The sequence below is a fragment of the Seriola aureovittata genome, chromosome 7, assembly GCF_021018895.1.
Source record: "Seriola aureovittata isolate HTS-2021-v1 ecotype China chromosome 7, ASM2101889v1, whole genome shotgun sequence".
In the NCBI taxonomy this organism is placed as follows: domain Eukaryota; kingdom Metazoa; phylum Chordata; class Actinopteri; order Carangiformes; family Carangidae; genus Seriola; species Seriola aureovittata.
This window is the reverse complement of record NC_079370.1, coordinates 19,868,963-19,895,984: the sequence shown is the minus strand read 5'-3', so window position 1 is coordinate 19,895,984 and position 27,022 is coordinate 19,868,963. Positions and strand designations below refer to the sequence as shown.

Sequence of the window (27,022 nt, the reverse complement as noted above, 5' to 3'; positions counted from 1 at the left end):
TTGCCCTCATTTTTAATTAACCATGATAGCATGCAAATTCAATACAATGCTCTTGTGTGTGATTAAGCTTTTAACAAGGTCACAATTCAAGATCTGTTTCCTCATAAATGTATTCAAAATTTCATCATGTGGCAATTGACTGCTGTGCTGTACCTGTGACAAAGGGTAATTATTTACTGCAAGGACCAGCACAGTTCACAGTGCTGTAATTGGAAACTCTATTGAAGCTGTAAATACAGCACCCTCTTCTTTGCTGTCACTGGGGGAATTTCAGTTTCTGCACATTTGGCCTACTACAGACACTATTCACTAGGCTTATTGTCAAGTAGAGGTTCAGTCACACAAACAGCCCCAAAACTAGCAATGGAAAATAACAAGAGAAAATGAGACAGCAGTAGAAAAGGAGACATTCTGTTTCATGCACAAGTTCTGTTCATGCCACACTGCCTGGCTTACAGCAGTGGAAGGTCGATAGAACATCAGCAACTGCCGCTGAGGAATGGTCAGCAACACATCTTGTTTACGACGTCGTGAAAGTAAATGGATTTGTTTGGATCTGCACCTAATTTGAAATGCTGTAATGAAGCAGTCTGTTACAATGCAGCTGCCAGCCCTCAAAGACCATCGAACAACAGAGAAGGTTCTCGCTTGGGTTTTGATTATATAGTACACAGTATATTATTGGTTGACAAATTGTATTACAATTCACAGAGCAGTTCTGTTTTATTAGACACAAAATGCTACAGCGCACAAACTCTCTGGTGGTCTGAAGTTTGAGGTCTTTTTTTGTGAGAGCTACGTTGGCCAACAGTTTTATCTTTGCATTGCTGCATTTTAGTGCACACTCATCTCTCAACAGGAATTTATAAATTTGCAGTCAGCCACTTCATCTGGTGGCCTGTCTGATTTAAATAGAGATTCGACAGATGTTTAACAGACCCAGGTAGTGTTTAGGTTTCTGCCTCACAACTTTTCAACTGTGTTATCTGTTTGAATCATTATAATTGCATTGCTCGAGGTTAAATGCTCCTAAAATTGTGTGCATGTGAAATCCGTAAAAGGCAATTGTTTTACAACAGTGATTATTTTACAGTTTACAACAAAGTTCATTATATAGATTTGACTAAAACATTTGTCTTACATTTAATAAGGCTCAGGTACAACTGCATGTAATGTAACTTTTTATTGTTATTAGGATATAAATGGGATGGTATAAATGAAACCACACGTTCAGTTTTGGCCTCTCTTTCTCTTTTTCTGCAGGTTAACAGGATTTACCATCCCTCCACCTGTTACCAGTTCTGGTTCCATTTTTTCACTGAGGCTTACCAGTGACTTTGCAGTAAGCGCTCATGGATTTAAGGCAGCTTATGAAGGTAAGGAATAATTATTTTTTGCTCTTTGTCTTTTACAGTAGTACATTAGTAATAGCCATTTTTATGATGTATGAAAGAAATATGGAATTTAAGTGAGAGGCTATGATTAGGACAGCTCTTCATAAACTGGGTCTTCACTTAGAAGAAAAATCCATCTGCCAGGAGAAGTAGACACCATTTATTCTTAAGAGAGGTATGTGCGATCACACTTACTCCACCTGATTTCCTGTAGGACTTCCACTGTTGAGTTATGGAAACATTAGGTACCTCAATTAAGCAAATTAATCCCATATTTTCCAAATCAACATCCCTCCCCCCAAAGTCCTGAACCTTTTCTGCGACTCCAGAGGTGCATCTGAAATTGCATGGCAGATGGCGATGGGAATTAGTTGAACTAATGGATGTACCGAGTTATCTGTGTCGAAGTAGAGCTGGGTGCAGCAGGGAGCTGTCTAAATATGAACTATCCTTGTGTGACCATCTCGCTCACCCCTACTCTTTTCCCCTCTGCTTTTCTTGTGAACTCCTTCTCTCATCCATCTCTCATTCATTTTCATCTTTTTATGATATGGTTTATGTGTTTTGTCTTAACCTTTCCGTTCTCATTTTATTTTCCTCCTTTCCTTCTACCTCCTATCCATTTGCTACTTGCCTGCACCTCTCTTCCTCTCTACTCCCAAGACCCTTCGGTTCTTTCGATTTCTTTACTTTCTGTTCCCATACCTTCTCCCGCATTAACAGGCTGACTCCATCCTCCAGGCTTGCTTCTCCTCCCTTCCATAATGTCCTTTTCCATCCCCCTTTACCCCCCCTCATCTTTCCACCTGCCCCAGACCTGGCCAGACCAGGACCTCTCCCCTCTCCATCTGCCCATTTGCGCTCTTTCTCTATGTCTTTTGCTCCGTTTCTCTCCCTCTGCTGTCACCCTCTCTCTCTTTCTCCCCGAGTCTCCAGTGGGGGACTTGGTGGAATTAGCCTCCATCTTTCAACAGAATTTCATGCTGATTTGGATGTTAATCACATTTTGTTACACATGATGCACAGATATATTCCATTACTCAGTACTGAGGAGTAATAAGGACAGTGGAAAGTATTTTCCAATAAGGACAATAGGGGATGTTATAACAGCACAATTTATTTTGTGGCCATCCAGTTGTGTTGTTGTATTGTCCCATTTTAATGTGTGGGTGCTGCATGGATAAAGGATTGTAGCCAAAGCTGCGGTGTGGTAATACCTAGATCAAGCATGTACAGCTAGGTTTCTTATGCCTGTCATTCATTCTTTAATAGCCTGATGTTACAACACGGTGCAGAGCGCACAGCATTAATATTTAAACAACTATCTAAGTATGGTATTGCTTACTCAAGCCTCTACAGTTGTTCCCCCAGAAATCTTGGTATGATGGTGCTATCAATTTTAAAAGTGTATTAACAACATATTGTTGTGTGTTCTATAGGATAATTGCATAAAATGTGAATGTAACACTCTATTTTGGATGTGCAATGATGGTGCAACAGTACATTATGGTGGTGGAATTTAATAAGGATTGTCAGTAAGAAAGTAACTCGGTATCATCGCCATCTTAACTGAAAACCCAACGGCTGGACTATCGTTATAAATTTCCATTATTTTCAGTCAGTGACCTCTGTGACTGACGCATATAAAACATAAACATATTCAATTCACTTATCCATAATGTATTAATTTTCAAAGCATTGCATCTCACTGCCACCACTGTATATGTATCTTTCTCTCTTGTTATGCTGATATGGTTAGCTAAATCTTACACATGAATATGTATGTGCTGCTCATTCTCATGACTGAAAATGCGTGATGCTTGTAGACTCTCACAGATGATTGAATCATGACTGCAATTAAGTGGATTTGAATCTGCATGCATATGAAGGACACAGTGAAGGACGCAACAAGATGGAATCTAATTTCTGGATGGCCTGTCAATCTTTTGTCAAATCTGTTGGACTGAAAATCCAGTTCTAACGTTCTGTGAATTTTAGTCCTTACTAGTGCCTACTTTCCTATACTGTCATGACACCTCTAGTGTGATCCTGCAACCCTAACACTTAAGCATGGACGGAAAGGGTCAAGTTGCATAGGAACAGAGATATGGGGGGGCTTTTATACAACACAGCCATCAATAGCCAAGTGCTTGTAGCTTTCCAATGGATCGAGTTGTGCTGCAGCTGTACGCCATACATGTACCAAGCCGGGGGTATTGCTATCTGCTTGCCCCTTTTGTTGAAAGTTGTGTATTTGCAACAAAAACATGCCTATCTAAAACCTGCCTCTGTCATTTCAACCTGCCCTTGTTTTTGGAAAACTCTTTGAAAGACAGCTGATCCATAAAACATAATTTTATCGTTTCTCCCCAAATAATTTCATCTGTCCCTCTGTGGCAATGCAGTCTCTCCACTCTGCTGGAAAAGTACTTGTATGCGTGTGCGTGCGTGCATGCATGCATGTATGAGCATGTGTTGTTTACCAGATGCTTTGCCCTGTGGTCTAACATGGGTTCAGTCAATACTCTTTTTCCTGCCTGCACGAAAATCCTGCTCAGCAGCCAGTCAAGCAGCCAGCTAGGAAGCCAGACAGGCAGTCTACACAGGCGGCTCCTGTGGGGAAAGTGTGATGCTTGTGTGCTCACAAACACTGCCACTCCGTCAAACTTCCATCTTCTTCAAAGGGCTACAAAGTCATTAGATATACAGGCGAAATAAATAGCTCAGCCCCAGAGGAATCTTGCACCCAACTACCTCATTTACTAGTTCACATAACTCACTCGTTACACTGTGATGAGGGATAAAGCAAGACAGTGTCACTCCCACTGTCTGAATGCAACTGAAGGTAAAAATTGTGGATGCTGGCTTGTTATGATGAATCCTGTGGTATTTTCACTTTTTCTGTGCATGTTAGTTTTCCAAGAGAGTGTATGTGTTGATGTCCACATTTTTTGTGGCGATTGAAAACACGGAGCTGTTTTCTACTCCTTTTTAGATCACAGAAATGTCAGATTTCACTAGGTTGAAAGACTCTGCAGCATCATGTAAATGTTGTTTGTATGTAGTTTACTTTGGCATCCCAAATAATATTTGTTATGTATTATGATGTTAAGCACCATATGCGTTATTTTGAACTAAGGCTATATTTTGCAGATAAGGTGATTCTTTGTTGGATTAAATAATCCACCGGCATTGTATTAGTGTTGTTTGCATCTATTTTCCCACCCTGAAGTCAAGTTTGTACAGGTTTTCATTAGATTTAGCTTCCGCACAGCCCCTGGTGTGTTTAGGAGCAGCTTTTTTCCCAAGGTTCAGTTATATCAACAATTTATTTAGGGTCCTCCAGACAGCAACACTTGTTAGCTCAGGGCTAACACTGTCTCTAAAACACTTGATTTCTGTAGGGGTTCTTCAAACCCTCATAAAAGTAGAAATCCTAATTCAGTGTTAAGTACAGTTATTCAAAGTACTTCTTTTCACCACTTTCACAGTCAGATTTGCAGCTACTGTAGCTGCAACTGAAGCACAGTTTTATTTTGCCCACAATGAGAGGCCTTATCCAAAATTTGCTTCAAATATTTGCAACACATCCTGTGAATTAATGCAAGGGCCATGTCTGCCTGAGACATTAGTTATGACTTTCCATACACCAAAGGGCAATGAGTCAGTGCTGCTATAATTACAGATGGGATGCATCTGTTACTTTTTAATTAGTGACCCAGGATGAGTTTCTCAAAACATTTACTCGCAAAAGCGAGTATTTTGTTTCTCTGTGTAGTTTGTACGACAGCTGCCAGAAAGTAATGATTGCAGCAATGAATGCATGATCGTTATCATAAGTTAATTTGATGGTAATATTTTGAATGGAGGTCAGGTTGGGGAATCTGTAAATCAGAACCACCATGCACATGACCTTTCACTAAAAACCTGTGCAGCATGCTACACAATTAGTATTGTGGTAGGTAAGAAATTCATATTTCTGCTTAAGTCTGAGCTTTGAATATATCATACCCTTGAACAGAAAAACAATATAAAGGGCAGTTATGTTACTTAGAAAATGTGGTGTCATCCTGGAAAATAATTTATGTTATCACATCTGCCTGATGTCCCAGCAACATCTGGCAGCTGAAATTAGAGCTCTGTTCAGGGGCAAGCTGAGGTTCACAGTGTACAGACTGCTTGGTATGATGTGTAACACCCTCAAAAGTGCATGAAGTTCTGAGTGTTTGACTTTACTCTAGTACTTTAGTACTTGTACTTAATACCATATCTCAGATTGGAAAAATAAATAAATAAAAAAATTTCAACTGAAGTATGGAAAACAATTCAAAGACGTTTACATGTTCTTGCAAATATTCATGAAAGAAGAGATGTTACCAGTAGTTTACATCAAAGCCACCTAATAGGTACAGACACTTCACCCTCTGCTAGTTTTGTATTTTTAACTTTGACGCACTGAAGTTTTTTGGCGGGGCTCCATTATATTTGTACTGTGGTAGTAAAAGGAAAAGGCAGTGATTTCTGTAAATAAGTGTGCTCTTTCTGAGTTTTCAATTCCAGGGTCACATATTTAACATATTTCTTTTCCCTCTATGGTTCCCTAAGCTGAAGTGGTTCCATGGTCCAACTCCACTTATATTGCAAAAGTTGCTTCCTGTCCTTATATTATGTTACGGAAGATTTGGATTTCAACCTCTAGAGAGGAAAGCTTGCGATATATAGATCCAGATTGTTTTTCAAAGGCTTAACCATGCTATTATATAATACAAATGCTTCTAATAAAGTACATGAAGAGTCACTGAAGTGTTTGATATAAAAATTATTGAATTGAATCATATGCTTTGGCCTTTGCAGTCATCAGATCGCAACCCAGCACATGTGTTAATAGGATTGTATACACTATCAGAAGTGCTTGCTGGACGGTGTAACAGCTTCACAAACCTCACACCTTTCTGAGACTGGAATTTTTGGGGGGACTGCCTCCAACAATTTCTGTAACTTTCTGAAGCGTCAATCCGATATTCACACCCACTTCACGCAGTGACTGGACAGCTGTGCAGAGTTGAGAGAGGAAGCAGGGTTTGAACTTCTCTCTCAAGATCTATTTTTTTCATTCCTTACCCGACTATTTCTGGCATTTTTTTTTTTTTTTTTTTTTTTTTTTTGCATGTACAATGCTATGAATGATGAGATGACTGACTAAAAATTACCACGGTATTTAAATTATTATTTAAATCACTTGTATATAAAACACTCAAAAGCTGGAAAAGAATAGAAGTACTATCATATTGTTTCCACCCAGTTTGAACTGTGTGTTACAGTGAACTTAAGCCCAGTGATTTGACCAAAATAATAAGAAATTCCATTATGCATCTCTGGGAGATTTCCTAGTCAACATATTTTCTCTGCTCCCAAGCCAAGCCATTTAAATTTGCACAACTGCTGTTTTTTTGTTTTGCAATATAGGTGCAGAATGCACTAACTGTGCATGCTTTTAGGGGTGGGCCACAAATTTGGTGCAAATGTTCTCTCAAAACATGATTGTATCTCTTTTCATTGGCAATGTAAGAGAACATATCTAATGAAGGCAAAAAAAATAAAAATGGGTGTGTTTATTGGGTGAGAGGAGGAATGAAGTCAGCTATTGGCCTTGGCAACTTGTGTTTTGGGAGAAGCAGCCTGCCCCATAATGTTAGTTAATTAGTGTATGTAATGTGATTAGTTTTCAGAGTTAGTAGGAACAGCCATGCTGCTGTTTTGATCTGTGAGTGAACTATATTGCAGGGCAGTTTAAGAAAATTGAGAATTACATCTTTGAAAAAAACAAACTCTAACATAATCTTTTACACATTAACCCACATGAAGAAACTTACACAAAATGCCTCTTGAACACAACACACAAGCCAAATCCTGGTCTGTAGTTGGCACAAGTTCAGACAGAGTTGAAAAATTGTACTTATTGTCATGCACACTATTAGAATTTATACAGAAACTGCAAAATGTGGTGGTTAAACAAGAAAAATACAATGTGACATGGGGATGTTCTGCAGTACCACAAAATGTCTAACCAACATCCATTATTTTAAGTCATGCATCACGTTAAGTCAGCACTCCGCAGCACTGCATTAAGTCAAGTTAGCCTATCGCCTGTACGTAACCTGTGGGTGTGACAAACAGTGGGGTCCACCACCCTTCTCTTTAGCTGTTGGTATGACAGCATTGGAATTGGTAAACCATGACACTGATTATTTTGCTAACCAAAGAGATGGGGAATAGTAGATCAGCTATAGTACGTTCAATCAAAATATAAGATCATACCTAACGTGTACAGTACAGTATATGATGAATTGCTTCTGCAGTATCTGACCTTATTTTCCTCTTAACATCATTGGCACAGTTCTCCACAAATAAGTAATCCAAGAAAAGTTTTGCAACCTGGTTCAGCAGCCAGGCTTTTGCTGAGCATGTTTTTTGGTCTATGAGTGCTAAATAGCTAAAGCACAGTGTGCCTTTTGGTATATGACTGTCACCATCCTCATATGGTATATGTCCAATAACAGGGTATTTGTAGGATGGAGGGATTTTACTGGGACATAGTTTGTGGTTAATGGGAATAACATGTGGTTGCACACAGCACCAGTCCCTGACCAGATGATTTTCTGTCTTTTAAAGATTTTTTTGAATGTTTCCAGCTCAGCAGTGTGTCTGACATTTTCTGCATCAAATTGTGAAGGGTTGTTGTGGCGAGTTTGTAGATATTTAGATTGCCTTTGATGTGCTTTGTCACATTTTGTTGAACTCCACAAATTTGATATTTCAAACAAATAAATTTCAATTTCACAGGCTCTCCGTAACTCCCATGGAGACATATTTGCTGTTTGTTGCCAAGGATCATACTGCGCCATGTAGGGATGCATATATTAATTTCTGGCTGCAGTACATAGCTGCATTTGATAAACATTGAAGCATGGCTACAGAATAATACAGCAGATCAATAGAGATTAGATAATTTTTTTCATGTATGTAGGGATTGATCAACACAGACTATGATTATTGAGATTTTACTGCCTTACCCTCAGGGTTTTTATGAACCAAAATATTTAGGTTGGTATTTTGAATCTAATCTATCCTTTTAGAACATATAAAATGTGGTGACAGCCCTGAAGCTTGTCACCATCTGCCATGGTTAACCTTTAACAAACTTTGTGTAAACAATAGTTTGCATATTTGCTAATGCAAAGTAATGCAGCTTTTATATGAACGTAATACTTAGTAGTCAGGCTGTCCCTCCTCACCACTGACCTCGGCACTGGTCAGATGTCAATGCGTGGAATCTCAAGTTTGCCTCTCACTCTTCACCCCTATATCGGTCAGGTATCATTAGTGCCGCGCTATATGTGACTCAATCATCGGTCATCCCTCGTTTGCACATCTGTCACAAAAGCATTGCTCAAATAGGCAGGTAATCATAAATTTCCATTTGTATATGCTTTTTCTCTGACCTTTGCGAGTTTCTTGTGGAAGATGGCAGTGCAATTATAAAAAATATGATAATTGATCATACATAAATAGATGAGAAACCCATTATACAGATTTTACTGTGCCTGTATTTTACCTCACAAAATTTGTAACACGGATTTTTGATTTTCGAATGCATTAGACTGTCACAGCCAATCGAAAGCCACCAAATAGGAAGCGAGGTCATACCAGCAATGCTTTTATGGATAAAAGCTAAACTTTGTACAGTGACTGAGCACCTGATCAGGAGGTAATTCAAGAAATCTGGTGTGCTTTGACCTCTAGGGAGCGCTGCGGTGAGAGATTTGGCATTTTGTATTATAACTGTTCATGCATTTGCCTTAAACTCTAAATTCCTCTTTCTAGTCTTAACAAAAATCGACAGTTGTACTTAAAACCAGGACAGGCTTTCCAAGTAACTTTTTCTTTGTTTACACTTGCAATCTTTTATTTTATAAACCAGGTTAATACCAACAGAATCAGTGCCTCAGAATATATATATATATTTTTTTTTTTAACTTTTTAAATCTTTATTATGGTTTCACTTTAAAGATTTTTGAAGTTTTTTTGGCTAATCTAGCCGATGCTAAAAGTTATCTAGCAAAAGTACCACAGTTAGTGCTGCAATTCAGATCAACCCACAAGAGAACAGGCAGATGACACGATCTGCCCGCAACTGCCAACAGAGAAATCCACAGTGGTGCCTTCTGGCAGACTGATGGAGCCAGTTGTCCGGAGACTACACTTTGTATCCAGGGTAACAATCCCATAATCCATTGTGAAGAAGTTTCTGGCTTTCAACACCAGCTACTGTAATTTTGACCAGCAAAATCTCCAGCCATGGCGCAACTCACAGTAGGCAAGACCTGCTTTCTTGCTCATGACTGAGTTGATGTTGAGATAAAAAAAATATTTGAATCATCAAATTTCGTTCATAGACATCTCAGTATCAATTAGTAATATGGCTGTATCGTAAATGGCCCAGTCACATTCTCTTCCACTGTTGTGGAAATAATTCGTTTTTAAAAAAAAATCTTTTATCAGCTATTGATTTAACACTGTTCTTTGGCTCTACTTTGCATCTTAGTGGTGACCAGACATTGCATTTACCCTGTACTAGTAGTTGATAAAGTTCTTTATTTTGACTGAGTCATTGTCGCCATGTTCCTTTTTGAAGTCGAGATTTGAGATCAATTGAATTGAGAAGTAACGGCTTCTGATATTAGACTGATTGGATACACTGTGTTAAAAATATTTTTGGAGGTGGTGCCCCCCTAAACAAGTGTGTTTGAATAAAAATCCAATACACTCTACAAGTATTAGGTTTGTTTAGTGTGTGTTAGCTGACACTTTCTGTACTATACATGCTCGGAGGTTTTCTTTCCTCTTTTATTCCTGTTGCACTCTGTTGTAATTTAATTTTGCTCATAAAGATAAACAGCCGTAAGGATTTATATGGCATTCATTAGAAATCGTATGATGAGCTCACATACACATCCCTCATACATGCGTATCTGCAGTGTAAAGTGGATTAGTAATTGGATTTCAAAAATTCCTGGAAATGAACATTACAAAATGTGACTTCACAGATGTGTCTATTAACGAAATCTACTTCAGGATCAGGGCTTCAAATATACTCCTCCATATCCCTCTCTGTATGTCCATGTATCCATCTATCCATGGACCCATGTAACACACAGTTTATGTTTGTGTAAAAATGACTTTCTGTTTCCTGGCTTGCCAGTTGGAATAATTAGCTACAGGCAGATGGCACATATCAAAAATAATAATTTAACTTGACTGCATGATCAGCCTCAAGCTGTAGGACCGAAGTAAGTTTTATATTCCTATCATGAGGACAACTCTGGATCTAATCAGACTAATTGGGTTGTATTGATCATTACCCACAAATTCAGTTAAGCAGTGTTCTTTATCACAAAGCTGAGTCAAGTGTGTCTTTGTAATACACCTGTATTTGACCATTTTAATGAAATTATGAGAGTATCTGCTGTTTTATATTGATTTAAGTCTGGATGGTTTTTACAGAAATGGTCTCGACAGATATACCCAGATAAACTGCAAAATTAAAACCTCCTGCCTAATTTTGCATAGGTCCCCCCCTGTGCTGCCAAAACAATTATGACCCGTCGAGGCATGGACTCCACTCCAATTTGTAGGCCAAGTCAACACTTTGAACTTTTTATTATGTTCCTCAAACCATTCTTGTTGTCGCTGATCGGTTGTAGCTTATGTGAAACATTCACCTGTGAATTGATGAGAAGCCAGAGGTGACTAATCATGAAAGTGTGGCGTGCCATTTCCCATTCCCTTTAAAACCCTGGTGCACTGGCACCTTGGCGTGTTGCTATTATAATGGAGCAGTGTTTCACATAGAATTAGATTCTTTGTGGCGAGTTCATTACATGTTGTGACTGGCCAGTGAGCCCAGTCCTGACATACACACACCGCGGCTCTGTGCGCCCCCAGGGCAAGAAAGGGCTGGGCGAAAGCAATGGCACAAATCACAACGGGGACAGCTTTTATATTATATTATGAGAAGTGTAAATAAATCTTCTGTTCATTATGAAACTGTGGTGAGATAAATTTAGTTTAGGTGATGAATGGGAAACACGGTGGTGGATTTCAGGTAGTAAGAAAGACTCCTTCTCTGCAGAGTCTCATTTGTGTCCTAGAGACTTCCATGATGCATGGCAATACTATGCGTCACACAATATGCCATGAAGAATTCTCTGGCCTTCCGAGGCTGTATTGTAATGTTCCACCTGACCTATCCAAACACCTGAAATGAATTTTTAGCACACTCAACTTGTATGTAACAGGCAGAGTGTATGTGTGTTGTGCAGCTGCCTATGTAGGCGCATATTACTATCTTGATCATGCACCCTTAAAATAACAGTGAAATAATGTGCCATTTCAGACCAGGTTTTTGTTGGTCAGTCAAGCAATTGCTTTCTGCTGCCTCCAGATAGCAATGCGCCTGACCACACCTCATCTTAAGACCAACACACCCATAGGTGCACAGAGGGACGCAAGTATTTTTGCTGTCTAAACAATGTTGGTGCTGGATGGGAAATTGACAACTGCGTTGGTCTGAAACTATCAAAGACACTTTCATCAGTCATTTTTAAAAACTAACATGTAACTCCTGAGGCAAAAAGAAGCCGATAATGTGTGGTCGTTCTGTCCTGTAGCTTGAAATAGAAGCTTCGCTGTTACATTTTGTGCAGGCTGGAAATGTGCAAGGGAATTTTGTCTGAGATTGAGTTATGGTGCTCTAATAGAGGAGAGAAATGTACCGGAAGATATTGTTCAACCAGAAGAACACAGGATTGAGCAGCCCTCCATGGCTGTTTATCACAACTTACAGTAGATATTTGTAAAAATTCTCTTTCAGTAGTTCGCCAAGGATTAAATTGATCATAAACACTGTTGTCAGTGCATGATCACAATAGGATGTTGCAAGTAATTTCTTGGAATTGCTTTCTTGTGGATGATATATAACTTCAATATGTCATCTTCAAAAATGTGTCACATGCACTTCTTTACCTGTGATATATATGTTTGTACCATAATTAGCAGTTATAGTGATGGATACACACAGGTATATTAATTACAAAGTAAGATAGGATAGTGAAGGAGTAGACATGAACCTTGAAAAGCTGTCAGGTCATTCTGTTAATTTAAATGTCCACTGCAGATTTCACCATTTCTCTTGTACTATTTTTCAGTGTGTCTTAGAAAAATGGGAGTTGTTTAGGAACGTAAATGGAAGGCAATCAGCAAGTAATTTATGTAACATTTTAAGGGATCCATGTCACCGGAGGTAATTTGACATGTGTCATTAACAATAGATACTCTTGAGTCTGGTGCACATTCAGTGCTGTGATGTTTTTTTGTTTTTTCACCCTTGAATTTATGAAAATAATTTGAATTGCTCCTTATATTACTGTATAGTCTGTAGCTTCTTCTTTCGTGTCTTGCTGCAATCTTTTTTTCATTTAGGCTTATTTCTTTGTACATTGTGCTAATTTACTTGCTTTTCTCTGCACCTCATTGCTGCTTCCAGCTACAGATATGTTATTTAGTGAACTCTTAACATAAAGAGATGGGTAAGACATCAGCGTAGTATTTCAGTACTCCTTGGGCAGTAAATTTTATCATCTCATAATTATTGCAGCTCTTAAGTCATAACTAGGCATCTGAGTAGCAATGGCATAAAATTCAGACTTGCATTGACATAGCTATTAACAGTATATGTAGACTCTTGTACTTAAGTCAGGATCAACAAAATCATATGTAGCATAGAAATTTTCGGCAACCAAAATGATGAAAATCAAACTTAATGGCTTTGCATGTATGACTAGAGACAAAATGAAGGAACACTGGTACATATCTTATATAGCAACACATTGTTATTCTTAACTATTCCTTTCTTTCCATTTTCCAGAGCTGAGAAGCAGTTCATGTGGAAACCCCGGGGTCCCACCCAAAGGCATACTGAATGGAACTCAGTTCAACGTAGGTGACAAGATCCGCTACCGCTGCGTCACCGGCTATGTCCTAGACGGACATTCACTCCTCACCTGTGTCAACAATGCAGCCGGTGTGTCGGTTTGGGACTTTCCTGTGCCAATCTGCAGAGGTGAGGATGTTTTATTACAGAAATTAGTTAGTTTATGCATCATTTTAATTGCATGTGATGACTGCTGCTTTTTTTAAGCCCACTTTTTCTCCCGGCTGTACAATGTCATTAAACGGGATCATGGACAATTCATGATGTTATCTACATATTTTAGCAGGTGACTGTTTTGTCTTCACCTCTTGTCATTTGATTTCCATGAATTGCTTAAAGTTAATTGCTTTTCAGTGATTGACAGTTTGATGGCTGTATGACTGGCCTGTGCCACAGATGCAGTAAAATGTGGTGCAAGTCTTCATTAGATATATAAATATATTTTTAATCTGATGGGATGGAATGATTTTAATCATGTTGCAGAAGTTGATTAGAGCCTCAGTGGCTTGAAAGGTTAATTAAATATTTATGCCTGTAGAGGAGATAGCTTAAATACATTAATGCTGTAAGCATGAGTTGCACATCCACTAGATTTTTTCTGCTCCATTTCTGCTTTAGTTTTTCTCCATTTCCATTGCTGTGCTGTGACTCTACTGGAGACTTGGGCACCTCTTCTTTGGAATGTGTATAGGTCTCCCTGATCCGAACTTAACAAAATATGGTATTTTTGGGATTTGATGACGTGTCAGCCCTGCTGCCTCAGTGAAGTGTGTCACCTCGCCTTCCAGATTGCATGGGTAGCAACACAAGCTTACACAAGCTACAAGACTAAAGGCACACCACATCTGTTCTTTCTGTACAAAAGTGTCGGACAGTGAAAAATAAGTCCACCCCGAACATATGTTTAGGCAGCCTGAACATATGCACAACAGGGAGGAAGACCATTGTGGCAGTCTGGATGATTTGAAATGAAAATGTAACATGATTCAGTCATATCTGAGACTTGTGTAAATGTGGTACTTACTGTGTACCTTTTTTTTCTCTTGCCTGGCAGGTTGAATATACTGGGACTGCTTTTGCTGGTAGAAATAGATGGTTTTGACTGCTAACCTTGTGGCACATGAATGTGAAAGACGAAATAATTAGTTTTGATCAATGATGTATCCATTAGTGAAAATTCTCTGTTGCAGATAGGAGATGCAGCATTTTACAAGTCTGGGATTTTTAAATACTTTAGGTTTTAATAATATAGCACCAAACTTAAACATCCCTTTAGCCCGAAATACCATCCAGTAAGTGCTGCTGTTATTTTTAAAGACAGCCACCACTTCAGTACCACAAGGACAAATAAACTAACAATTGGCAAAAGCTCAGAAGGATAATGATTGAAAGCTGTTCTGGCATACAGATCATTTCCTTCCAATCCAACATTTTGCTTCATTTAGCTTTATAGTAATAATAAAAACATTTCTTACTATAAAGATAAATTACCTTTATAAACTTTAGCTTACCTTACAATTATTTATTGAATCAAAAATGATTTTCTCACTCTAGAAATATATGTAATAGGCCTGTGTGTACTTTGTCTTGTCTTTACTTAAGCAGTTCTGACTCATAGTTTTATTTATTGAGATGAAAAGCAGGGAACAACTGCATATCTTAATTAGATTTTTTACATTTTCTTGCTTTTTCTTTTTCTCAGACTACTAGGTCTCAGATGTGCAAAGTCATCCAAACAAGAAATAGTATATACTCGAGTCAAAGTTCTCCCCCCTCCCAATCTTTATATGCAATCCTAAAGCCAGCAGAGCAAATTTTCTCATGCCAACTCATTCTATAATGCAAGGCACAGCGAAAAGAAAATGGTTCAGCATATGGTTGAGAAATGGCAAGCTTGGAGGAAACAAAAAAGCTGCAGATGGAGGGCCCCTCTCCATTTAAGGATGGTGTTAGCCTCTATTGCCAGAGGCCAGAAACATCACTCCTTTTCAGGCCTGGCCACTGCTTGAGCCTCTCTCTCTCGTGTGAATCCGGCCCGGCTCCTGTATGTGGGCAGATGGTCCTTTGATCTTATTTCCTCAGAGAACCTGCCCTTTCTGCTCATCACCAAGTGTTTCACACTAAACACACAGCAACATAAAATCTCTTCCCAATCCACTGTCCACCCCTCACTGTCTCCCAACACCTTAGTCGCTTGTCCAGTCACCTCCTTTTGTTACTATCTGTCTCCTTTTCATCTTTTTCCCAGTTCTCTTCTCTATCCCCATGTGACTTCCAAAGTCCCTCGTGTGTGTAGGACTGACAGAAAGACAGACGGATAGAGGAGGAAAAAGAGAGTGCAGGAAGACACACAAACACTGTTTGATAATGAAGCTGTTTGGAAACCCAAGTTTGACCAATATTAAACGTCATTACTAATCCGTGGAATTCTCAGACATAAAGATCTTTGTCGGACAGAGTTGTCAACTTTCATTCAATTAAAAATGTTCACCGCAGTGTTTACCCTGGAGGCCGAGTGTGAAAGTCAGTACGGATGAAGTGGTGTAAGTTAGCATTTTTTTCCCCCTTAGTTTGTCCGTCTATGAAACAACCTACACAAAACCATGAAGTTTAATTATCTCTGTTATTGAGAAAAGCAGTTTTATGTGGCTTGGAGTAGCTGTCAGGGAAATAGGAATCCTGTGATAATTCTGTAGTAACTATGTAGTGTACTTGCGTTACTGTGAAGCTAACATAAGGCCAGGTGTTAACCCATTTTACATCAACCATAAACATGATATAAATATAATATTACACCATAAGTGTAGAGTAAAAGAGACTCAAAGACCTAACGCAAAGAACCAGACAGAATCAAATCCAAGCAGAAAGGCAGTGAGATGGAGAATTAATGGTTATTCTAATTGTGAGTTGCTGCTGCCTCTCACAGGAGCCCGTTTCGATTCCTTCCATCTAAATTGTCTCTGGACATTCATTAAACCAGGCAGCGAGACAGCAAACAGGGACAGTGTGGTAACATGAGAATATGGTCTATTGATACACTGTCATTCTTGCTGCCAGCCACTGTCCAACAGAATAAGAAAATTAGGCCACAGAAAATCCTTGAGTCTTAAAACATTTCCATGCTCAGTAGTGTGACTGGACTAAGCGCACAGTCCTCTCTGCAATGCCTTTTCAACTCGTTACAAATTACAAATTCAGATTTAAAATCTGAAACTTTGACTTGCCCACTTGCCAATGGCAAAATGTTTTTGTCCAAGTGAGTGCTGAGTTGTTTTCCAAAGATAGAGCTGATATGAAAATACCTGAGTGTTTTCATCAAGCTAGTTCTAGAAATCCTTAAATTAAATTCACAAGTGTGAAAACAGGCGACCATTTTAATAGCATTTGTCTTAAGAATTAAGTTACCAGTGCAAAAAGAATAATATGTTGTGAGGATCTTTCCATATTTTATAAAACAGAAATGATCAAATATCTTACTGTAATGTAGCATTCTGATTGGTGCAGTGGTACCTTATCTCTCACTGAATCATCATCGTCTTCCAGGCTCTGAAATGATGGAGAGATGGTCACTATGGTGAAGTGATCACCAGAAATATGCATGACGCCATATGAATTGCATCTCTGCACCCATTACAGATCTCCGTACCATTCCTCAACCCTATCAATGTTTAACATGACTTGTGGCTCCACAAATGAGGGACTTACTGTAGACATAGTCACTGCCTTTGCATTAACACAGGGATTATTACAAAGGAAAAACCTGAGGTAGTGTAGAAAATTATACATGAGTTCCTTCCCTTCTATCCTTGGGGGTGAATATTTCTAAGTAGAAAGACAAGTGTTGTATATCTGATCAAAGTCAAGGGGAGAGAGGCTTAATCCCTCCTCAAGTAGCATTAGATTGCTGATGCTGGGGATGTAAATGAGCTCAGCTAAAGCAGTCCTAATCCTCACCACCATCTTTTTTTTTTTTTTTTTTTTTTAACACTGCCACCGTTTTTAAAAGAGACAGATACTCCTTCTAAATCCAGAGCATGCTCTAATGATTTGCTAAGAAACACATTGCCCAGCATTCAGTTTCCTCTTTTATGTAACTAAACCTGGTAAACTGCACCTGCTGCCATGCAACCCAAATGAAACAGTGCATGTGGATATATATATATATATATATATATATATATATATATATATATATATATATATATATATATATATATATATATATATATACATGGAACCTGTAAGGCATTATCCAGCTGAAGCCATTTAAAATTCTCAAGCTGCAAAGCATTTTTTGAGCCTCAGACAGCAGTTTACTGGTGCATGATTTACAGTACCATGCATGGATGCTTCTCAAAGAAACGGCTAAGAAACCTGTCTCAGTACTTATGTACAATAATGAACTGCTCCCAAGCATCTAACTAATTTTCCTGTGCAATTTAATTGGCTACAACTGCGGACATATTAATCAGTCATAAGTGAGCTTATTATCATTAAATGTGGTTGTGGAAATCGATCTCAAGCCTTTTAGGAAGCCCTGTGCTGAAATATTGGTGATTAATCCATAGTACACAAACCAGTAAACAACACTGAATTTTAGTTTGGATTCTCTGTTAACATGCCATTAAAAAAACTACCATGCTTTTTCTTTTTGGCTGCTAATAAGTCTCAGTCCACTTGTTGATCAGACTAGTCAGATCGATATCAAAGCTGTTTAGTTTGAGTCTGTCCTGTTAGACCACTGTTGTGTTCCTTAATCTACAAAGATCTTTGTTTTGTTGGTTCCAGTGGTTACTAGTGGTAACATTGACTACATGCTCATAATATATATGTTTTTTTGTATCCAAATTTGCTTACTATTTTACTGTTTCATGTCAAAACACAGTGGTGGCACTGTAATTCTCACTGACAGTTGCACTGTATACCCAAACTGACACAAATTATGGACCCCCATCTGATAAGACTTTTGCTTTTAGATGTTTCATTACAGTGAGTGTTTGAAAGCTATAAAGGATTTTAGGTGTTGCCCCAGGAACAAAATGTATTGTTGACAGTGGAGATCAGGAACATGTTCTCCATAATCTGGTCTGTTGGACCTTTCCTTAGAAGAAGAAGCACCACAGTTACCACCCCAAACTTAGTCGCATGTACAACCGCAACAAGTGTATTGTCTGTTTTACTTGGATGATGATGATGATTCAGAAAGTAGATGAAGAAAAATAACAGTCAGTTCATCCTACTTCTCACAAAACAGCACCACTGCAGCTACACCAGTCAGAGCAGCCTGAGCAGCTCTGGCAGTTACTGACCAAATCAGATGTTAGCTTTGAGAAGCCTACCCGGCTGCAATAAATGAAATACTGTTTGAGTCAGATTGATTCAGTAATAGAACATCTGATGTGTTGCCGGACAGTTTTATTACCAGAACTGCAGCATGATTTCACCTAACTTCCATCATCCACTCATCATTTAATGGTAATTCAAATAAAAATGTTACTTATTTTAAAATAGACACTGTTTGGTGGATAACATACATGCCAAGTTAGCTAGGGAAAAAGGAGTGATATGCATTTTGAAAAAAAACATCATTGTCAAATATCTGAATGTATTTACTCATTAAAAACAATTACGTTTGATGGAAGCAAATCACAGTTCAGTAAAGAATGAGCCAATTTATGAAAAAAAGAAAAAGTTAGTGTGTTCAGCTGATTATCTGAACCACAGCTAGTGAGACAATGATATTACCAACAAATAGGTATTGTACACTCTGTTGCCAGTTTATTAGGTACAGCTAAAACTAATGGAGTCGAACACAACAGACCTAAAATAAATCCTACCCTCATAAATGTTACAATGTCCAGGTACATATCTCATGAAAACAGAATTTATTGAGTGTATACAGCTTCACTCTACTTTGTGTGATGCTGATTTGGTTAGTTTTTATATTACATTTATGATAGAGAAGTGCAAGGTAAAGAAAAACGAACGGCGATTAAATAATGATTGAATTATAATACTGAATACTTGAATTTTGGTGTTTCAACAGTGACCGAAATTGATAAAATTCAGTATTGAATACATTAGAATATTTCCAGCACAACTCATAATCATACTAGATTAAATACTCATAATCGTCAAGATGGAATTTTGCTTTAAGACAGGGAGAGTATAAGCAGTTGTCAAAAATGTGATTTTTATTTTTTTCAACTTGGTATCAAAATCCAAATTCTGGTATCATGACACTATCAGCGGGGAATGACTATTCAGGATTTTAGTAGGCTGAAAATTAGGTATTGAGGCATTTAATCTCTGAATGAATTATAGGAGCTTAAGACTTGTACTTCAGGGTGCAAAGCAGGTGATATTTGCGACCATTTACACAGGAAGACTCGAGCTTGAAGAGCCACTTATAGATGAGCATGGCTCCTACCTGGGAAGGTGTTTGTGTTTCTGCTTACCTGCAGAATTTTCCCCCCTGACATTTTTCTTTATTTTCTTTTCCATTCCTTTTATCTCTCTTCTGTCTCTTTTTTGTTGTCTATCCGTCGGTCCCTTTCTCACGTACGCGATACCTCAGGAATGCCTTGCAAGGATTTCTTCAAACATTCTCTTGGACTCGAGAATGAACTGATTAGATTTTGGTTTTCAAACGTCAAGGTCGCTGTGACATCACAATACACGGTTTTGGCCATAACATAATTCTTACACTAATTAAATACATGTAATACCTTTTTATTAAGTTCCGTCAAAGTATTCACTACATATATTACATGAGTCTGGACAGACATGGATATAAACTGCAACTTGACTGGATGGTGGGGACATACAACAGTGAGTCGGTAATTCTAGCTTTTGTCTTATCTGTCTAATATCCTACACTTGCCTCCTCCATTACTTACACTCAGGACACTTCATGCTGCCCTCCTGTCTGTCATGAAGTTAAAACGTTATATTGCTTCTCTGCAGCATTTTAATATCAATTTAATTTCAGCCAATTACTCTACAGATCTGCTTGGCACTCTTTAAAATGTCATCTTAAATGCATTGATGGGATATATAATTCTCAGGATAGGTTTTTGTGGTGAAGACTATGATAATTTAAACCAGAAGCAAATCGTGACTCCACATGGTTTTGTTGTTACAAAGCTGCAGGCATTCAACAAATGAAAGCCTGCCCTTGATGTAGTCTACAAGTGAGAGTCTGCCCTTGATATGAATCATATATGTGTGGACATCATGTCTCACACTGTATCATTTTGCCATCTCTGCCCTTCCTAAAAAAGACTTTGATGAATTCCTATGCTTCCGCTAATGTGTCAAAGGACATGGATCAAGCCAACTAGCAGCTCCTGCTCTCCCATCTTCTCCTTCTTTTTCTGTATCTTCTTTTGAATTTCATACATCCGCTTCCTTGTTCCTTGACCAATCGTGTAATGCAGCACACAGGAATGTTCCAAGGCTGGCAGCTCTGACAGCCCTGAGTGGAGCGCTGAGCCATCAAAGGTTTCAGCTGGCACAGCTGAGTGTCACATTTTAGTCTTAAATGATGTGAAAACTGTGAAAGCCCTGCCATCATTAGAATTCTTAAGGGAGAAAAACGAATACAGGGATAGAGGGAAGGCTGGTGAGTAATAGTAGAAAGATCTGAGAGGGCTCGGAAGAGAGGAATGGAGAGAGAGATGGAGAGATATTAGAAAGGGTGGGGGAGAGAAGGGAAAAGGGACGTGGAGTGAAAGAGAGCAAGCCACTGTTATGGTAAAGTGCATTAACATTCAGCTGGCGTGCCATGCTCCCCACACTGGAAAAAAAAATATACAATTTCACAGCATTATAAGCCCTGTTTATCACCATTTGTTTGTTTCCTGAAACATGAGGGGGCTCCGAGGACATAATGATGAATTACTGACTCTTGGATGGAGGGAAGAGACATGTTGTGGAAAAGAGAAAAAAAGCTCAAAAGAGAGTAAGGACTTTTCCTCCCACATATAAACTGCTGAAGAAAACTGACAGAATTTGTACACAGTTAATTGGTAAATGGTTCTGTCCATTGTCACTTGTATGAATGCTTCACGATTCTTGCTATTGTGACGAAAACACAAGCAACCTTTTAATCTTGTGTTTCATAGTGTTATCAATCCTATAATTGTAGCTGTAAATATTGGGCTTGACAACTTATGGAAATGTGACAAAAACAAATAAAATAATGTGTTTAAATGCCCTATGCAGCTCTACCATCAGCTTCCACAGTGGTCTGTCTCTGGTTTGCATTTATCTGAGGGGACAGGTACAAATGTTTTATGCCTGCAGCCACTTTTTTCCCCATGTTGAACTTTGAATAACATCTCTGAAATAACCCAGAGACTATGTGTCTGTTCTCCGTGCACCCTCCCCACCCTCCTTTTCTCTTCGGTGACTGACAGCGGAGGACACGTGTGGTGGCACCCTGAGGGGCTCCAGCGGGCTCATCTCCAGCTTCGATTTCCCCAGCGGTGACTCCCCTGGCGCCGGTGGAGGTGGAGGTGCTGGAGGCTTGGGCAGCAGTGGGGAGTGTAAGTGGACCATCCTGGCAGATCCGGGGGACACCATCTCCCTGGTGTTCACTGAATTTCAGATGGAGGAGAAGTCGGATTATCTGGAAGTAGAGGGATCAGAACCGCCAACCATCTGGTGAGTTGAGCTGTGAGGAGGATTGAGGGTAGTGTTTGTATTTGATTAGATAAGCATTAAACTGTTACATAAATAGTTTTAATGCAAGTGGAGGTGGGTGTGTTTGTGTTTGTATGTTGAACAGTGTTGACAGGGTGTTAACAGACAGGTGAGAATGGTGTTAGAGGAGGTTGTATAAGTGGAGATGCAGGTTTGTTTTTTGAAAATGTGCAATAAATTCTCTCAAGAAAGTGATTTTTAGTGTTATGCTGTAGTGAACTGCAACAACAACAGGCTTTCTCGGCCTACAGTTGCAGCTCCAAACCCAGACCAAACACTCTATGCTTAGCATATAAGAAAAAAGGAGAGAGATGCAAAGAGATCATTTTGATGGCTTGGGGTGCAACAAAGAGCTGTAGGATGGAAAAACAGCAACTGCAAAAAATGAACAGTATATTGTAATAATTAGTATAATGAATCATAACCATGTAGTTAAAATCCAATAATAAGGTTACATTTGGCTCAGTAATATAACCAGTCTGCCTAGCTGAGTAATTTATGCATCCTAACGTAGAGACAGCAGTATAATCATAACAAAAACAGAAGGGAATGGGCACTCATAGAGAGAATAAATAAGTTTCTTCTTTAGATTTATCTGATCGCAAGAGAGTTGGCAGCTCTTAGTTTATTCCAAAGAGGGGCGGGGGCTTGGTTAGACAAGGCCGCATTGCCTTAGGATTCTGTCTTAGTTCTTTGGATAACGAGGAGGCCTGCCTGCTGAGATCTTAAAGCATACAAAGGAACAAAGGTTCAGTATGTATGGTTGAGCATGACCATGTAATATCACATAGGAGTAGCACTGTAACATCAGCTGCATGTGTTTGAAGATACGGTAATGAGAAAGGACCTCTGAATTAATTTTCATAGACAGTTGTGTGCAGAAAACATTTGAAATATGCTTTGTGGTGCTGATTAAATTAAAGCAATTCACAGAGAAGGCACATGATAGTAAAATTCAAATGAAGGTGCTAGGAATGGGATTTTATTGATACCAATGCCTTTATCAGTTTTATTTATCGGTCGATTTTCTATCGATTCCCATAATGATTCAGGGAGCAACTCTGGGTGTTTCAAGTCATAGTTTCCAAAGGTCTCTGTTTTTGCCCGTCCAGAGTGCGTCCCAGAGTTTGTTTTCACTCGACACACATCGTGTGTCACATCTCAGCGACAACATCCTTTAAACGACATGGTTTGCGAAGGCGTGGCCTCCGAGGTTGCATAGACTACGAAGGCCAAACCGAAATTAAAATTCCTATTCATCCTCGTCTGCTGTTTTTAATTGTCAAGTTCGCCTTATTCTCTTTTTGGAAAGTGATTAATCACTGGTACATAATAAATTTTGGGATAGGTTGAGCTGTGCAAGATCCACCTGTTGGATCCTTTGTTGTCTGGAAAATGAAGGACGCATTTCTCTGCCACATTTGAAGGAGCCTTAGAAATGGAATTCCCAGTTGCACCACTGTGACACAAAATGCAGCTTTCGAAAGGATGCCGCCCCTGAATTGAGACAAGAGGTAAAGTTTTACAAACATAGCAAGAAAAAGACATCCATGGGACTCAGGTGTTCAAAAGCTCCAGCATTTAACTGCAGTTCATATTTGGGGTTTTTTACTCAAAGGAAAAACCTGCTAAGTTTACCTACATGGTGCTAATGTTATTATAACACAGGATATTTACCGTTGGTAACTGACGTACTGCTCCCTTGGGAAGCAGTGGCACTGGTGTGTCAAACATATGGTATTCCTGGAATTTATCACAACTAGCGCTGTCTGTCTTTGTGAAATGAAAGCACGGCTCGAGCCATTTCTTTCTCTCCACCATGACCATGCTCTTGGTGGGAATTGTTGGCTTCTCTATTTGAAAAAAGCCTTAAGAAAACTTCTGTTGTGATTTGGCGCCATATAAATAGAAATGGACTCGACTTGACTTGACCTCTTTTTTTCATTCCAGCAGCGTAGATGTATGACTTTCTGTATATGCTTGATGTAGAAGTCACTCCCAACTGAAACAGGGATATATGAAATGGGTTTGACCCCCAACCTTGAAGCTAAGGTTATCCATCTCCTCCATGTCCTGTGTGAATGGGAGCATCAACCAGGTTTATGTGATCCTGCTGGGCATTAATTATAATTGGCTGAAAGAAGCTCTAATCAATCACTGAGCTATGAGCTTTGTTGTCCCTGAGAGTTGTCATCCGGAGTTAGAGGGAGAGAGAGAGGCAGACACTGTGTCAGTGGGAGACATAGAGTCAAAAGGAGAGGTGCTCTGAGTGTGGTGATGACTGCTAAGTAGTGTATGTTGACGTAAACAAAGAGAGTGCGAAAGGGAGTTGATATAGGATGACACCGATGTGTTTTGACAGACCCATCAGGTAACCCTCCTCTCGTAGGTGTAATAGCTCCAAAATTAACTCTTTTACTGACAGAAATGCATCTCGGTCAAAATGCCTGGGAGCCCCAGTGGCATATGCTTTGTGTTTTGATTCTACTCCTGTACAGGATTAAACACAAATGGCTCTAAGCGGTTAAACATTTACTTATATTTTATCACTATTTATTTTGCCTTCTGATTAGAAAGCACACAAACAGACTCAGCACCTCCTGTTTACATATCACTAAACCTAGGAACAAAAAACAAGGCATTCTGGGCTGGCACTTCCTTGCGACTTCAAAATAAAAGCATGTGTATATAATATATAACTCAAATTAAAGTATATATTTGTACACCGACCATAGTAGTAATGAGCCGTTCCCATTAACTTGTTTCTTATAAATTCTTATACACATTAACTGCACATAATGTAAATACTATATTTAATATTCAGTCAAAAAATCTAGTTCGAATTACACATGAAATGCATGATTGAACTAAATTACAATGAGTGCTATGAAATGCATTACAAACACAAATTGTCTCCCAAAATTCAAATGCCTCAGCAATTATAATATTATTTAAATTTAAGTAGGCACATTTTTGTATTTACCTTTCAAGAGTGTGACAGAGTGGCTTCGTCACTGACTGTGGGTAATACACACACACACACACACACACACACACACACACACACACACACACACACACACACACACACTTCCCCATCCCTTCCGTTCTGGTTAAGTAGTTGGCAAAGTCTGCTGCCATTCGTTTTCCCTTCGCTGTTTCAGTAGGGCAACCGAGGGTGCACACTTGGTAGTTCTATTACTATTTATGCATATTTGCACAAACATTGTGTTGCTTACCCTTTGTGGAAGGGCGTGGCATCAATGAGTTTTGTTGGCAAAACGGGGATGTAACATTTTCCTCTGTTAAATAGTATGTTCTTACACGCTTCATGGTCACGTGAACTGCATAATTATGTTTCCTGTTTGTAATATTAATTTTTACTACAAATAACGTGTAAATGTTAAGCCTTGTGTGAAGGGCTACAGGTTTAAAAGATAAATCACACCAGCATGCTATCTTCAGACTTGATTAAGGGGTAAGTAATGTTTTTAACATAAAAAATGTATATTGGTATATCACTGTTACATTTACCATGATCCAGTCTGCTATTAGGCTACACTTGTGGTACAAAAATGTGACATCTTCTGTAAGTTTTTTTTTTTTTGCAGTCCAGCATCTAAGTAAAGGGTTAAAAAAAAAACACATACTGTGTAAAGCAGTTTAAGAAGAAGTGCCTCTCTGTGTAGGAGTTTTACTTATGTGCATGATGAAAAGTCACCATGCATCACTTGAATGCTTTGAAACTCCAAGATGATGTTATTATATGTCACCAAATGTCAGAGGCTGTTAGGCAGAGTTATCATTTTAAGCCCCACAATCCAAGTGGGACCCAGTGAGCTTGAGTGCAGTGGGGCCAGAATTTTAGAGAGATGGCTTCAACTCGGCCAGGTAAACAAACAGACAAGCATACAGACACGATTCAGGGCGACCGATTCCCTCATGCCCATAAAATTCATTGCTCTCGTTCCCCCTCTTTTTTTTTTTTTTTTTTTTATGAGTGTCTATGACCATGTACAAGGCCAATGGGCAGCTAAACTTTCAAGTATCCTAACATATAACACCAGTTGCAGGCAGAGACAAGCAAACTGTCAATTTACCCTTGAGGTTTAGAGCTGCTTAACAATGATTGACAGCCTCGAATCTCGAACTCAGTCAGATTTAACATCTCCTCTTAGCCTTTTTCAGGCAAATAGGCGTAAAGCATGACCCAGTTTAACTTGTTATCCTCTCAACCTGTGGTAATACAGATAGATATCAAGTGATAAACATGAACAAAACTATGGATGGAAAAAATTAGTCACAAATCAAGCAACCTTTATCCCTGGAGAATAAGAATTACAAAATAATTCACAGTATAATTCACAAGACAGTACAGTCCACAGAAATATATTGTTTATATAATTAATAATGAGATCAACAAATATATTCCTCATAGATGTAATTATATTTGAATGTTTAATTTATTCCAGCAAATGTAATAGTTGTTACAAAATGGAAAATCTAGTAAATTTGAACTGATTGATTTGCGAGCAAGTTTTCTGAAAGTAAATGATAGACAATTATAAATACTAAAAAACAATTCCTGATGGGGGACGGTCCAGGGCTATGGGGCAAGAAAATATGTTTTGCTGACACCTCATAGCAGGTTTTATCCTTTTATCAACTGAAGATTTCTATCAGATCTCTGCAAATGAGTTTATTGATTCCATTGTTGTCACGCTGGTGAAGTTTGATGTGAGGCTACACATCAATCACTGTGAAAATAGACAAAAAAAAACTGTTTCCTTTGACAAAAGCCAACAGTGGAGCCTGGCTAGACCAAGAAAAACATTTTTTTGTTATTCCTGTGACCTTTCCTATGATTGTA

At 38.8% G+C, this 27,022-nt stretch overlaps 1 protein-coding gene across 2 annotated transcripts in view; it reads left to right on the top strand.

Annotated features, from left to right (window-relative positions):
• The window catches only part of LOC130172442 (CUB and sushi domain-containing protein 3-like), a 216,283-nt gene that overhangs the window by 33,773 nt on the left and 155,488 nt on the right, over positions 1-27,022 (top strand). For both annotated transcript variants that reach the window (XM_056381188.1, XM_056381187.1), the window contains exons 3-5: positions 1,264-1,376; positions 13,381-13,575; positions 21,867-22,113. In XM_056381188.1, coding sequence (XP_056237163.1) covers positions 1,264-1,376; positions 13,381-13,575; positions 21,867-22,113 — 555 coding nt within the window. The remainder of the gene's footprint in view (positions 1-1,263; positions 1,377-13,380; positions 13,576-21,866; positions 22,114-27,022) is intronic.